Source organism: Notolepis coatsorum (assembly GCF_963971535.1).
Source record: "Notolepis coatsorum genome assembly, chromosome: 13".
NCBI classification, from domain to species: domain Eukaryota; kingdom Metazoa; phylum Chordata; class Actinopteri; order Aulopiformes; family Paralepididae; genus Notolepis; species Notolepis coatsorum.
The window spans coordinates 59,553,358-59,569,653 of record NC_140177.1 but is presented as its reverse complement, the minus strand read 5'-3'; the positions used below and the strand labels follow the sequence as shown (position 1 = coordinate 59,569,653).

General features: G+C 38.8%; 1 protein-coding gene across 2 annotated transcripts in view; it reads left to right on the top strand.

Annotated features, from left to right (window-relative positions):
• The window catches only part of LOC311238789 (laminin subunit alpha-3), a 110,592-nt gene extending 94,856 nt beyond the window's left edge, over window positions 1–15,736 (top strand). Inside the window, exons 52-59 of one of the 2 annotated variants that reach the window (XM_084326985.1) lie at window positions 9,494–9,627; window positions 10,440–10,620; window positions 10,959–11,114; window positions 11,338–11,503; window positions 12,394–12,539; window positions 13,110–13,203; window positions 13,334–13,453; window positions 14,235–15,736. In XM_084326985.1, the coding sequence (XP_084183111.1) occupies window positions 9,494–9,627; window positions 10,440–10,620; window positions 10,959–11,114; window positions 11,338–11,503; window positions 12,394–12,539; window positions 13,110–13,203; window positions 13,334–13,453; window positions 14,235–14,380 (1,143 nt within the window). In that variant the 3' untranslated portion in view covers window positions 14,381–15,736. Of the gene's footprint in view, window positions 1–1,862; window positions 2,123–9,493; window positions 9,628–10,439; window positions 10,621–10,958; window positions 11,115–11,337; window positions 11,504–12,393; window positions 12,540–13,109; window positions 13,204–13,333; window positions 13,454–14,234 lie in introns of those variants that run through there. The other variant, XM_084326986.1, reaches the window with a different exon arrangement.
• The last annotated feature ends 560 nt before the right edge of the window (window positions 15,737–16,296 follow it).

Genomic DNA, 16,296 nt, shown 5'->3' with positions numbered 1-16,296 from the left:
GGAGGAACTACATTAACTGAATATCACATACAACACGAACAGAACCAAACACCAGTGAGCGTGAGGATGAACTACATGAACTGAATATCACATACAACACGAACAGAACCAAACACCAGTGAGCGTGAGGATGAACTACATGAACTGAATATCACATACAACACAAACAGAACCAAACACCAGTGAGGGTGAGGATGAACTACATGAACTGAATATCACATGCAACACGAACAGAACCAAACACCAGTGAGCGTGGGGATGAACTACATGAACTGAATATCACATACAACACGAACAGAACCAAACACCAGTGAGGGTGAGGATGAACTACATGAACTGAATATCTCATACAACACGAACAGAACCAAACACCAGTGAGCGTGGGGATGAACTACATGAACTGAATATCACATGCAACACGAACAGAACCAAACACCAGTGAGCGTGAGGATGAACTACATGAACTGAATATCACATACAACATGAACAGAACCAAACACCAGTGAGCGTGAGGATGAACTACATTAACTTAATATCACATACAACACGAACAGAACCAAACACCAGTGAGCGTGAGGATGAACTACATGAACTGAATATCACATACAACACGAACAGAACCAAACACCAGTGAGGGTGAGGATGAACTACATGAACTGAATATCTCATACATCACGAACAGAACCAAACACCAGTGAGCGTGAGGATGAACTACATGACTGAATATCACATACAACATGAACAGAACCAAACACCAGTGAGCGTGAGGATGAACTACATTAACTTAATATCACATACAACACGAACAGAACCAAACACCAGTGAGCGTGAGGTTGAACTACATGAACTGAATATCACATACAACATGAACAGAACCAAACACGAGTGAGCGTGAGGATGAACTACATTAACTTAATATCACATACAACACGAACAGAACCAAACACCAATGGTGTCGACTTGGGGCATAATGATAGACATTTTCAGATTCAATACGAATTTAGATTTTTGAGGCCACAATTCAATTTGATTTTAAATAAGTAAAACATTTATTCAAATGTATTCATACTACAGAGCTCTAATTATATATATTATATTATATAATTATGTATATAGCATTTCAAAATTGTAAACAATGAAAATTAAGAGAAGGAGAATCATTATTCATTTAAAAATTTGATACACTGTGGTGGACACTAGATGGAGGTGTCTCACCTCAGAATGGACACTGATTGGGTGGGAATTATGAGGTGACTTAGTGGTTGTACCTTTGTTCAGGTTGATTTTGTTTGGAAGTAAAGCTCAGAGACTCCATACTCCGTCTGCTCGTCTCATTTATTAACTTCCACAACACTTAAACATTTTTAAAGTGTATACATTTTCTTTAAAAAAAATTCGATTCTGTTGTGAGATTGTTACACCTCGAGTGACACATTCATTCACCTAACCCAACTAACGGTGAGCCAGCGAACATACAGAACTAGCTAATGTGAATGTAATGTAAACATTATGATAACTTATGATCAATTCAGGTTGCAACAGCAAATCAGAGACCACTTAATTTCCCCCATACTTACATCTATTTAATTTAGGAGCTACGCTGTAGAGTGAAACTACTTTCTTTCAGGTGTAATTTATTTATTTATTTTCTTTACGTTTTTTGGAATTCTATCTTGGAATTCTAGGTTTCAACAGTAGCCACCAGTTACATCATCATTAGAAGGTTGCCATTCTCAAATCTCACCTTTGAATTTATACATCTGAAAGGGTTAAAGCCATTGAAACATACGATGAGTCTGTTTCTCATTCTGGACTTTGTTGACATTGTTTACATTGTGTTGTGCTGCTTTGTTTGTTTCCAGAGCTGAAGAGAAGGAAGGATGCCCTAACACCTGCAGATAATAAGGACAATCTGACATAAAAGAATTTGGACGCTTGCACTATTCAATGTTATAGTACTCTTTTTTGCACATTGCTAATGTACTGGACTGATAAAAAAAGATTGTTGCATGAACATCCCTATCATCATAACTATTAAATGTTTTCTATTTAATCTGATTTGTCTATTCTATTTACAAATCCCAGTTCTCACAAAGAAATACATGTGAATGAGAAGCTTGAAGCTTGTGTGTGTCTCTCTCTCTCCCTCCATCTTGTGAGTCTTCCTCTAACCATTCATTGATAGTCATCCACAAGCATGTAGTGGCCCTCTCACTCAATAACATCAAATAATCAAACTCAGTCACAAACATACCTCACGTTAAGCAGAGATATCACCTCTCTCACTGTCTGTTACTAAATTACTAATTGCCCTTTGTGAGCACTATGAATTTAAACTAGTACAACTGTTCCAATAGAATGCAGAGAAAAGGGATCCATGGTTAAAGGAACACGCCAACATTATGGGAATGTGCTTACTCTCTTCAAAGTCAGACAAGAAGATGGATACCAATTTCCTCTTTGTGTGTTCAGTAGAAAGCTATTCGGCTACAAGCTATTCTAGCTTAGCACAAATTCATTGAAGCGGATATGGACCAGCTCGCCTAGCTGTTGGCCTAAAACACCTTTCCCAGATTTTTAAGCTAGGCTAGTGGTCCATATCCGCTTCCGTTAATTTGTGCTAAGCTAGGCTAACTTGCAGGCAGATAGCTTTCTACTGAACACACAGAGAGGAGATTGCACTTGGAGCTACAGTTTCTCCAGCTTGTAGAGGGGAAAACAACATGGTCTATTGGTAATAGTCCATTGTCAAAATGTACTGTTTCTTTTTTTTAAGCATGATCGTCATAGAAACTGTGTAGTATTAGAGGCCCAGTTGAGTTGACTAACACTTAACATACAGTGCTCTATATTGCCATTCGTATCCTTTGTTCTCACAAGCATGACCACACCACATTCATTCAAATCACCGTAGCCCATCCAAACCCATGGGAAGAATAATGAGCTGGATTCAGTCCGTAAATGTGTCATTTAAGAGGGGCCTCATCAGACACCAATGAAATCATTCTTCCTCTCTTTTTCTATTTGAGTTTCCTAAATGATGACACTGCTGTCAGATCAAAACACTACACATTCCAATGGTCCTTCAAGAACTAGAAACCGCTCTATCTGCATCCGTAACCACACATTAGGCTCTGAATGGGGCGTTGACACATGATAAGATAAGATAGGATATTCCTTTATTGATCCCCTTGGGGAAATTTGGGATACAAAGCAATTGTTTTAGCACCGAAGGACAAAGCAGAAAATCCCAGTGGTTCTCATCCTTTTTGGTCTGTGACTCCTCCAGAAATATTGGTTGAGGTTCGACTTACGGTAACTGTCACACAATTGACAGTTCACACACACGCGCACAACACCAAAAACCCAGAGTCTAACAATCATCCACTCACCCAGTTAACTCTCTCAATACACATGAACAATTTCCAATAGTAAATTGCTATCTGTCATATCCTTCGTGCAAACATAGCCAAGATGTTGAATTGTATATATTCACTGAGCTACTGAACATACTTCTTCTTTGCAAGCTCAAATCTGTCTGGAACCTGAGCTGTATGTCGAGCCAGACTAACACATACTGGTTCATTAGGATTCCTCCCCTGATTCTCCTCTATTGTACATATACATACATACTGGGCTGACCTCGACTAGTCGAATAGTCGACTAATTTATCAAAAGGAGCCGTAGTCGACTGCCAACCTTTTAGTCAAATGCAAAAAAATATAAAAAAAGGATATTATTATATATATATTTTTGTATCATTCTTTCCAAAAGCAAAGAGGCCTAAAAGTATGGCTAAGGCTAATGGCACGCATACCAGCGAGGCTAACTGCCTAAGAAAATGGGCACAGAGGCACTGAAAGACGATTTCACCCGTCTAATGTCTGGAACCTGAGCTGTATGCCGAGCCAGACTAACACATACTGGTTCATTAGGATTCCTCCCCTGATTCTCCTCTATTGTACATATACATACATACTGGGCTGACCTCGACTAGTCGAATAGTCGACTAATTTATCAAAAGGAGCCGTAGTCGACTGCCAACCTTTTAGTCAAATGCAAAAAAATATAAAAAAAGGATATTATTATATATATATTTTTTTATCATTCTTTCCAAAAGCAAAGAGGCCTAAAAGCATGGCTAAGGCTAATGGCGCGCATACCAGCGAGGCTAACTGCCTAAGAAAATGGGCACAGAGGCACTGAAAGACGATTTCACCCGTCTAATGAACACACAAATATCAAGATGTATCCATCAGTGGACTAATTGCATGCTTTCGCAGAAGACAAGAAGCCTTCAGTCGACTCCTTTAGACATTAAGCACCCCCCACAGCCCAAATGGAATGATCCCCAAAAAAGATAAATATATATATAATATATATATATTTATAAAAAAAAAATCTACTTTTTTTTTGCATTGAGGGGGGGACTACCAGTCGACTATCGGCAAATTTTGGCCAATCAAAGTCGACTATACAAATCCTTAGTATGGGACAGGCCTAGTACATAATACATACAGTAGTATAGTATAGTATAGTAAAGCCAAATCAACCAGTCAGTGAGAGTGCAGGTCGGCTTCATCGTAATCAAATGGAAGCATTAAAGGGGCACTTCAACAAAAACAATGCTGATTTATTTTGCACATAATCTCACACACATTCAAAAACGGTTTTGCACACATTGATTTTGTTTGACAGTTATTGCGAGTAAATTTGTTTGAATATGACCATAATGATGTCATTGGGGACATTGAAATTATAAAAGGACTGCTAGCTTATAATTTCATTGAGCTGTAATTAACACAACATGGCATCACTGGTGGCCATATTCAAACTAATTTGCTCTCAATAACTGTCAAACTAAAGCAATGTGTGCAAAACTGTTTTTGGATGTGTGTGAGATTATGTGCAAAATAAATCAATGTATATTTATGGTGAAGTTTCCCTTTAAATGTAGTAATAATTATACTATACACATCAGACCTCACAATTGATCTGGATTGTGACCTACTGCATACTGTACTGACCACCTCTATAGCCTACACATCAGGCTGTGATGGCATGTATGGCCCAATCTGTAAACAGTTTTTGACTATAACTGGAGTAAATTCACATACATATTTGAAGAGTTTAAGATAAGATAAGATATTCCTTTATTGATCCCCTTGGGGAAATTCAGACATCATAGCAGCATGGGGGATGGGGGGTACAGGTAGTAAAAACAACACAAGCAGTGTAAACAAAATAACAAGTCAATTCTATATGAATTGAAAATGGGGGACCCTGATGGAAACAAGACAAACGTCTTTCTCAGGTCTGCATCCCCTTAACAATTGTATGTATTGAGCCGTACTGTATTGTACCCATTCTGCAATCTGTTAAATAAAGTTTTCATTCATTCAGTCAATATAATTTACTATCTATTTAATCTATTTAATTTAATGTCTAGTTTGACATGTAAATTACGATATTTGGAACTTTCCTAACCAATTCTAAATCAGAATATAGGTTACAGTGTTTACAATCATTACCAACATAAAAAAAGCCTTTTACAGCCACAAAATACAATGGATTTTGATGTACCTGTTTAGTGTCAATCCACTAGAGAGCGAAAACATGTCATGGTGATATTGCTACCCTTTTGTTTATATTTGGATAACTGATTTGGCCTTTTAACCCTTTCACTGCTGCACTACCAAAACGGTTAACCCTTTCACTGTGACAACACACAGAAGGTTAACCCTTTCACTGCCACACGACAGCCAGTTAACCCTTTCACTGCCACACGACAGAATGTTAACCCTTTACTATCACACAACCGACGGCGACCGAAAGGGTTAATGATCTGGAGCAAGAGACTCTCCTGCTCCAACAACTATTGATTTATTGATTGAAAACTTTATTAACAGATTGCAGAATGGGTACAATACAGTATGGCTCAATACAAACAACTGCTAAGAGGATGCAGACCAGAAAAATACTTTCGTCTTGTTTACATCAGGGTCCTCCATTTTCAATTCATCAAGACATTTATGACATTTATGACATGGCGTTCCACATTATTGTGGCATAATTGCAAAACGCGTTTAGTCCCTTGTTTGAGCTAACTAAAGGAGGACGAGGTGCGACACTCAGGTTAAAAACGTTCCATTGTATTGTATCTAAAAACATGGGTCTGATGAAGGTGGACGGTAAGGCTGGGCAATATTGAGAGAAAGCAAATCAATACCACAATATTCTGAGGGACTCTTTTCAAAATCTATATATAGATCATGATATCTGCGTAGGTATTGAGGTATCTGCGTAGGTATTGTGAAACAGTCCATTTGATGTTCATCATATTGGACTGCTTGGTAACGGGAGGATGTGATACAGAACCAAACTGAGACAACATGTTTTCAACTGACCTTCTCATTTCCAAAGGGATTTTGTGAGAAATCTGACTTAATATTTGCTTGTCAGCATTATTTTGGACAACTAAATTGGATATTGGATATAAATGGGTATATTGCCCTGCCCTAGTGCACAGACTAAAATGTCCTGTGATTTAGATTCAAATAATGGATTGCTTTTAACCTGGAAGAGGGTCACACCTCACCCTGCATTATATTAAGATAGTTTTGCTACTAAAGAGCCATTTTTCTAGAACCTGCTATCACACCTTATCTTTAGACCCTATGGGACACTCAATCTTCAACCCTCACAGCATCAAAGTACATAAGCAGCAAGAAAAGGAATTAATATATTCATATACATGCTTGCTGTCTTTTGTACAATATTCCTGTTCTATTTCAACATTTTATCATTACAACATGACATGATATAACAATACAAAACAAGATACCATCAAAAAAACAACGATGATACAAGACTATAACTATCACAGTGCTTGGACTTTCAATAACATATTCTCATCTATATATACACACACACATATGACAAGACTATAACTATCACAGTGCTTGGACTTTCAATAACATATTCTCATCTATATCATATACACACACATACATATGGCATAAAATCACATTACACAGCATTATAACAGTAATGGGAAACATCGCACAATCTTCCATTCACTCCTTCCTTCTCCCTCTGTTTATAGTACCCCTGTTCCAGATCCTCTGTATGTATAATAATCACACCTAAAGGGGATAAGGAAAATACATGCTTTTATACAGTATACATCAGGGGTGGCCAACCCGCGGCTCTTTGCCCGTCAATGTGCGGCTCTTCCATCCATACATTTTTTTTTATGTCACTCATTCCATAAGGACGTAGAATAAACATTGATTTTTCATCATATTGCAACACCGTTTTTTGCAAGACGTTCACAGAAAGGTAGAGAAACTAACTGCGTTCTGTTTTATGGCAATAACGTTCAGGTTTGTGGGAGATAATCCCAAAAAATAAGAGAAATAAAAAAGTAAATCCAGAAGTCAGATGATTGACAGGGGCTGGTGTGCCCTGAGTCTCTTCCTTCAAAAGACTACACTCACTTTTGGATGTGCCACTTCCTCCTGTCAATATGCGCCGGTTTCCGACTCAATGCCCTGAGATTTCTATAATCTTATATTTCACTAATAACAGTTAAAATAATTGGTAAACGAACGTAATGCTGAAAATATACACTTTTACTGTATATCTCTGGCTTAAGAGGTTAACCCTGTGAGGCCCAAATTAAAAATACATTAGCAACTTCAGAGGCCAGAGGGTGGGACATATAAACACATTTACTATCAAATAGCATTGTGAGGCTGAACAACAGGACCAATTGACTATACATGTGCTTAAAGGGGAACTATCTTATAAATGGCCTTCTTCAGTGTTTACCATTGTTTCTTAGCTATGTGGACTTATATTAATAGGATCTATGTCTCTAATTCTCATATTGGCGCATTCTTCCAATTCTCCTCTCACAATATTCACCCTCACTGAACTGAGTCATCTGAAAATGTGCATATGTGTGATGTCAGAGATTTCTCAGCTGCATAATAATGTGGCAGTTGATGTGGCAGTTGGCACCAGGCCACACAGTGGTTGGAGCCCAGCCTCAAAATGGCTTAAGATCTTGAGGTAGAAAAATGCGGTTTTTGAGTACTTGATTAGAAATACAAAACAATGCATTTTTATTTTTTTGAAAAAAACATACCGGTAGGTGTTCCATAGACTCACAGGAATTGTGTAAAAGTGCCCAAATAGTGAAAGAAATAGTAAAATAGTTCCCCTTTAAAAAAATTTAAATAAACATTTTTTTAAATGGCTAGAAGTGATTTTGTAATTTTGCAACCGTGGGTCTCACAGGGTACTTTTAACCCTGTGAGGCCCAAATAAAAAAGACATTAGCAACTTCAGAGGCCAGAGGGTGAGACCTATAAACACATGAAGGGTGCCGTGACTGAAAAAAAAGGTTGAGAAACGCTGGTATATGGTGTGGCTCTTTGTGATACCACAGTAATTTTTGTGGCTCTTAGTCTCTGACTGGTTGGCCACCCCTGGTATACATGCTGTCTGTATAGCACACACCAATAAGGCTTTTGGTTTATTGAGTTCCATTTCCTTTTTTTTTTGGCCAAGTATACGTTTGTTGCCCTCACTCCTATGCCATATCACGGTGTTTTCTTAATGAGATGGATCAATTAATTTAAAATCCAATCATTCAAAGATTTTACAAAAATATGGGTTGTATGCCAATGATAGAGCATTCAATTCACTTCAATTTATAAATGTTTAAATAGGTTGAATAAGACCAGAGCTGTTCCTAGACTTAGTCCCTAGGCAAAACATAATTTGGTGGCCCCTTTGTTTTACACACTTCAGTGCAACGTGGCCATCCTGGGTTCGACTCCCGGACCCGGTGACATTTGCTGAATGTCTCCTCCCCATATCTTCTCCCATCCTTCCTCTCTTTCTATCCAATAAAGCAATAAAATGCCAAAAAAAATAATATTAAAAAAAATAATAATAAGATCTCTGCACCAGAAGGGTACAGCCCTTTTGACATTCGGTTGTCATGATGATGATTGATAATGATTGACCTCTGATTGATTGGTTGAAATTATGTTTGACAAGATTGACATTTTGAGGGACTCTCTAATTGGCTGACTGACCTCTCCACTACTAATTTGGCAGTCACTGAAATTTTTGTTTATTTAAAAAAATATTTAAATGTTATCTATCTTTCAAAAATAATTCTGATTGGTTGAGGGCCCTATTAAGGAAGGTGGGGCCTAAGCACTGTGCCTGATCTGACTGGTGGGCAGGCCGGCCCTGGATATGACAACCCTCATATTGAAAATTTTTCTTTATCTGAATTTGAAAGAAAACGCACGTTATGATTTAATTTTAATTGAACTGACCTAACTCTTCTTCCCAACCTCGTGTAGTGACTGAAAGTGAGATCCAGCTGGAGCCTTGTCAAAGTTTAGAGGTGACAATGATGTACTGGACGTGTCTTTCTGCTCATGTATGTGTCTGTGTTGTTGCTCTGCAGGATCGAGGTATGGAGGCAGTGAATGACAGCCTCTCTGTGTGTGCACTGCCAGCCCTGGTTCAACATGCCTACCATTTAGGGGGCAGCGTTAGCAGCCTCCGCTACAGCCTGCCGCCACACACCCTCCAGCCCAAGTGAGTGTGGACCATCTCAGTAATAATAATATATTCTTTGTATATTTGTAGGGGCGCTTTATATTTGTGGAACCAATCTCAAAGCGCTACAGTGTAGAAGAACATAAAAACTAGTAAAAGAGTAAAAGAAGATAAAATAAGAAGGGCTAAAACTAGTAAAAGAGTAAAAGAAGATAAAATAAGAAGGGCTAAAACTAGTAAAAGAGTAAAAGAACATAAAATGTATGGAGCTAAAACTAGATAAATATCAACAAAAGGCTCTATTAAAAATATGTGTTTTGAGGCCCTTTTTAAAAGCATACATGGTCTGTGGTGCTCTCAGGTGGCCAGGGAGAGCATTCCACAGACTGGGAACGGATGAGCAGAAAGTGATTAATCAGTGATTAAAAAAGAGTTCTATTTGCATGTACACACACGCGCACACACACAGGGGCGTAGCTGTAGATTCTGGGCCCCATGAAAGAATGTATTTGTAGGCCCCCAGTGAATGCGAGCGTGCGTAATATGGTTTTTACCTATACATTCGGATCAGCAGTTCAGCACCTGCACTGTTGGTGGGTGAGCCTAGTAAAGGATGTCGCATTGCGTTCATCTTCAATGAATGGACCAATGCAATAGTCTACCAAAGCCCCCCCTCTCTCTCTATATATCTCTCTCACACACACTTCAGAAACAAACATAGTATCAATGAGATGAGTATCAATATTTTTTTTTGGCCCCCCCCCCCCCAGTGCTGGGCCCTTGGAATTGTCCTAAACCCCCCCCCCCCCCTACACACACACACACAAAATAATCTCTCTTTATTTTCCTAGGCCCCATTTCTCTCTCGACATCAGGACTCGGTCTCCTGAGGGCCTGCTGTTCTTTGCTGCCACCAAAGGAGGGCGCACTCACCTTGCTCTATACATGTCCAAGGGCAGGATCAGACTGTCCGTAGGCAAACAGAGGGAGATCTTCAACAGGGAGAAATACAATGACGGAAAGTGGCACTCGGTCAGTGGAGTGGGTTTGTTCCCACAGAAAGCTTATTCACATTTTCACGTTTTGGACTGTCACACAATACACTCACTTGAACCAGTGTTTTTATTTTTCAGGTAGAAATGTCAACAATGAATAGAAGTCAATGGGGATGTAGCCGTAGGGCATGGAACATGAGGCATCCATAATTCGCCCATTGACTTCTACTAGCATTGCTGACAAACACTAACACTTCAAAAACCAAAACTCTGGTGCTTTTTTTTTTTTTTTTAAACAGACTATACAAATCAAGTTGTTGTTATAAATAATACCAGTAAAATCAACGTCATTCATTGTTAACTCTGTGATTGCAGGTCATATTCAGTTTGGAAAGGAAGAAGTTCCGTCTCGTCGTAGACGGGATCAAGGCCCAGGACGGTCAGCTGACCAACGACGAGGTGGCGTCCCTGGACGTCATGTCACCTCTGTACCTGGGCAGTGCCCCTGAATCCCTGCACAAAGAGTTAAAGGTAAACAATACACACACAATGCTGTTTCTGCTTATCCTTAAATTATTCACACATAAGATTCAAATATTTCAGAAGTTCAACATGTAATATGGTTATGGACATTAAGATACAAAGAGGCACAAAGCCTGGTTACCTATTACAGCAGAAACGAAAAAGATTATTAGAGGTTGTTACACACATCCCTACACGCACACACAATTATTGTATCTCTTTTTTTTTTCAGTGGAAAATCCTTCCAAAGCAAAGCGTATTTGGCTGTGTGCGGAATGCCAAGATGAATGGCACACCTTTGCCAGAACCAACCACCAATCACGGGGCTGGCCCCTGCTTTGAGGGTCAGGCCCAGAGTGGGGCTTATTTCTCAGGGAAAGGGGCACATGTCGTTATCAGTGAGTACAAAACTTAGATAATAATGAATGAATGAATCAATGAATGAATAGAATGAGGATAAAATCAATCAGAAATTTACATTTTAAGGTTGTGTCAGATTGATGTATTGATGTATTGATGCATGGCCTATTGATGGTTATAGTAATGGATTATGACAGAGATGAGGATGATTCTAGATCAGCGGTTCTCAACAGGGGTGCCGCGGCACCCTAGGGTGCCTCAGAGTGCCTTGAGATAAAAAAATATATACCGGTATATATATATATTTTTTTTTTGAGAAATGGTAACTTGGTGATCCTTTTCTGTGAAATGGTCACACTTATCCAAATATGCTATTTTTATGGAGAACAGTGCAGCTGCAACAGATAGTACTTTAGTGATCCTTTTCTGTATTTAAAAAAGAATACATGATTTTCAGTTTTTGAGAAATGTCACACTTTTCCAAATATGCTATTTTTATGGAAGAGTGCAGCTGCAACAGATAGCACTTTAGTGATAATTTTCTGTAATTTTATTTAAAGAAATATGCTATTTGATGTACTACTACAAGCAGTGTAATGTCAACAGTACTAAGCCATTTAGACCTGAAACACCTGTTAATAATGCATTATATAGCCTGCATATACACACAAATGTGTTTCCCGGTTTCTTAAATAAACATTATTTTGAAAGCAAGCACTTTTGTAATCATTGTAGCAAAAAAGACAGGACCGGAAAAGTCTTTATCGTATATAGGGGTGCCCTGGAATATTTTATTGAACACGGGGGTGCCTTGGCAGCAGAAAGGTTGAGAACCCCTGTCTATAGATGACTCCATGATGATGATATTGTCATATTAATTATTTGTATTGTTATTAAATCATATTATTATTGCTTGTCCATATTTCAGATGACTCCTATGCTGTGGGCTCCAGCTTTGAGCTGCTGTTTAATATCCGCCCCAGGAGCGTGAATGGAGTCCTGCTGCATGTGGGCAGTGTCCGCCGTGGCTCCACCGCTGCCCACCACCTCAGCCTCTACATGCTCAGAGGAGAGGTAAGGGCATCATCTCTGTGGGACCACTACAGAGCGAGCCGTGTTTTTCTGGATGCTTGAGTTGGCTGCAGCTCTCCTGGCAGTCAAATAATAAATAATAAGTGATAAACCGATGAATTGGTCCGGCAAATATCTGGCATTTTTAAATAATCGTCATCGGCTGATAACCACGCCCACATGGCCAATTAACAAAAGATTTGTATCGCTCCCCCTTCTGTCAATTGATTCCAAATCTTTTATTTTTTTGTAATTGTTGATTTTAAACAATATGTAGGGTGCAGATTTATTAAAGAAAATAAGAGAAGTGTTTTGTGTTAATATGTTAATATTAAATTGTTGATTTTTCTGAAAGATAATTATCATTATATCGGCATTATATTGGTCATCGGCCTCCCTGCTCGCTAAATCAGCATCAGCCATTGAAAGACCCATATCGGTCGACCATTGCAAACAACGTTCTCTTTTACCCTGAAATTACCATGAAAGAACATGTTTTGTGTTTTTGATCAAACTAAAATTTGTTTGATGCCAGACGATAGAAAAACATTATAACAATTCCCTCGCTTACAGGTAGTGGCACATGTGAACAACGGAGCAGGTGAATTCAAGGTGTCCGTCAGGCCCAAGACCACTTTATGCGACGGAATGTTCCATAAAGTGTCAGGTAAAGTAGCACACCATTTTTGTAGGTCATTATTCGATTCCATCCCAACTATTAAGAATATTCTTGAAAAATCATAATCTTGTAACTAGCATTTATTCTGAAATAAATGACCATCTATGTGTCACTATAGTGATCAAGAGGAACAATGTTGTACAGCTGCATGTGGACACACTGGACAACTACAAGATTGGGCCCAAGTCTACCCTCATTACTTTGACCAAAGACCCCCTGTATGTGGGGGGCATTCCTGGTAAGTGTTACACTGAGCTACAGAAACGGATTTCCTCTTACTTTATTAATTGCCTTGGTGGAACATATCCGGCATATCCCTGTTGAGAAACACGTAAATAATAGCATTTTTGCCAGAGGGGTAAGAGCTCAGGGTCAGCCATGTGAGGCGTCCCTGGAGCGCCGTGGAGCGGGCAGGGGTTCCGTGTTCAAGGACACATCAATAGGGACAGGCAGGTTATAGGCAGACTGGTTATCGCAGCGGTTCAAACCTGTGACCCTCTGGGCTTTGGTTCTCTCTGTTCTTTGCTGTGTAGATTATGCACAATCTACTGTATCTTGGTGCTGAGGCAAGACTCGCTCAACTAAATTTGTTATGCTCCCAGATTTAATGAAAAAGTGACTATGTTGTAGGTTATCTCTATTCACCAGACCACCTTGCTGCTCCACATGCAGAGAGAGAAAAAAAGGACACAAAAGGTCATAGATGAGAAGCATGTACTGTAAGCTTTAAGATATTGCACAGTGCAACAATTGCTTGCATGGTTTGAACTGGTCTTACACAAAGTGTCATGCCTGTAAGCCACCAATATTATGGACAGAGTGGCTAGCCGTGAGTGAATGTGTGCGTGAGTGAGTGAGTGAGTGAGTGAGTGAGTGAGTGAGTGAGTGAGTGAGTGAGTGAGTGAGTGAGTGAGTGAGTGACATTGCCGGTCTATGAGGTGCTTTGCATCTAGAAATATAGTTACAATAGTTGGAATAATGGCTTCACTTGCATGCCCCATGTAATTCTTCCGCCACAGAGACGTCCATGCAACCAAACCTCCCTGTCACATCATCCTTCATGGGCTGCATCAAAGACATGAGGATCAACGAAGAACCGGTCTCCTTTGAGAGGCTGTCTGGGGTGTTTGGTCCAGTTAACCTCCGAGAGTGTCCAGCAGGCTGAGAGAACCAGCCCACTCTATCATCACCAAACATTGGGACCATGCCCGCTGGCCACCATGTGCAATCTGTTACTAAGACAGAGAATGTGTATAATGTGTAAGAATGTATATAGTCTAAGTGTGTGTGTGAGTGTAAAACAGAGTGTGTGTGTGTATGTTTGTGAGTGTGTGTGTGTCATTGTCTTCATGCATGTGTATGTGTGTGTGTATGCGTACATGTCTGAGTGTACATTAGTGATATGAATTTACAAAATCATATTTGTTGCTCTGCATCAGGAAATATTTGAGTGACAAGCTTTTATGTTCCATGTCTCTATATTTATTTTGTGATAAGTTCATGTATGATATCACCATTTTGTCAATATATATATTCTAATTTCAGATGTTTTACATCAAATTTGCTTTAGGAATGGTTTGGTCCATTTACATTTATTCTCAGTCTACAGTCCAATGCTACTGTACAGTATATGGTTGTGATTGGTTAGGGTTATATTATGACTGCCAAGTATGAGCAACCTAGCACTTTAAGAAAACAAATTGTGTTATTTGTGATGGTGCTTTAATAGTTATCAATATTATTTTGTCCCCGATTCGTTATGTGGACCCAATTATTTGTGTCAGAAGATCATAATTTGTGGTTTTTAGACCCACTGTTTAGGTCAGTGTTCATTATTGTCTGCTGATTCTGTTCTGTGTATATGATGTGTGCGAGTGTACAATTCTGGTTTCAAAAGACATGGACTCTTCACACAATAACAATAACAATGTTTTTGTGCACTGTATTACTGTACCAAAGTGTACCATTATACTGAACTCATATTCCATATTTGTACTGTAATAGGCATACATACATTTACAGATGATGTCTGTGGATTGCAATGATTGTCACACTAGAATATTTCATTACAGTGTGTATTTAATTTTATGTAACAGTCTGTAATAGCATAACAATTTTTACCAAATGTTGTTTACTAGTTGACAATTTTGGCATTAGTCTCGAAATTCTGACTAATTATATTGGGACCAGGGACCATTATTATAAGTTATAATTAAAATAAGATTTCTTCTTTTTTTTTGTATTCCCCACAAGTGCATACCTCAGACTAGGCTTTGTAAATTAGTTGTGAAATTTGTGGAAACAAAAAGCAGATATTATTGGACCTTTTTCCCCACATGCATTCCTGTCTCGTGACCACTGATGTAATTCATTTGTGAGTGCTTTGACAAACTGTCGTATTTATGTCTTTCATAAATTCTATGCCATTAAGTTTTGATATTTTTGTAAAACACAATTATGTACACTGTGTGATCTTGTTTGCGGTTTGCTATTCTTGAATTAAAAACATTGTTTACTGATGCCTTATTATCCGAGCGGGATAAAGAGGGATAATATAATGGAATTACAAAGCAAAAATGGTATGATAGCCTTCTGATTAGCTCATAATTTATAGGCAGGTAATTTGGCCCCTATAGTGAGTGGGAGGCTAATGTTACTGATTACAACATTAAAGCAGGTACTAGGCTTTTGCACATTCTACTGAAAGCAATAATTGTCAACCCTGCATGTTCTACCAAAGTACCATGTGTAGACGATGCAGGACCAAAGCAAATGTAGCATGCATTGTGCCTTCCCTGAATGGCCTTAGACAGTTTGAATGACAGGTGCCACCCTTCACAAACTTGCTCTTGTTGTAATATCTCTTAAAGGGATGTTTCACTTTAGTCGAACTTGTCAAAAGTCGGCAGTCTTAGGATTGCTACAAGTAAGCTAGTGACCACTGCTGTCCCTGTTGTCCACCATCAACACCACCACTCCCAGGTGTTACTCCTCATTCATTTTTTAGACCATAGTTTAAATGAAGTATAAACAACTGCAGCTGTGCAGATTTCAACGGTCAACGGTACATGTTTTTTTTGG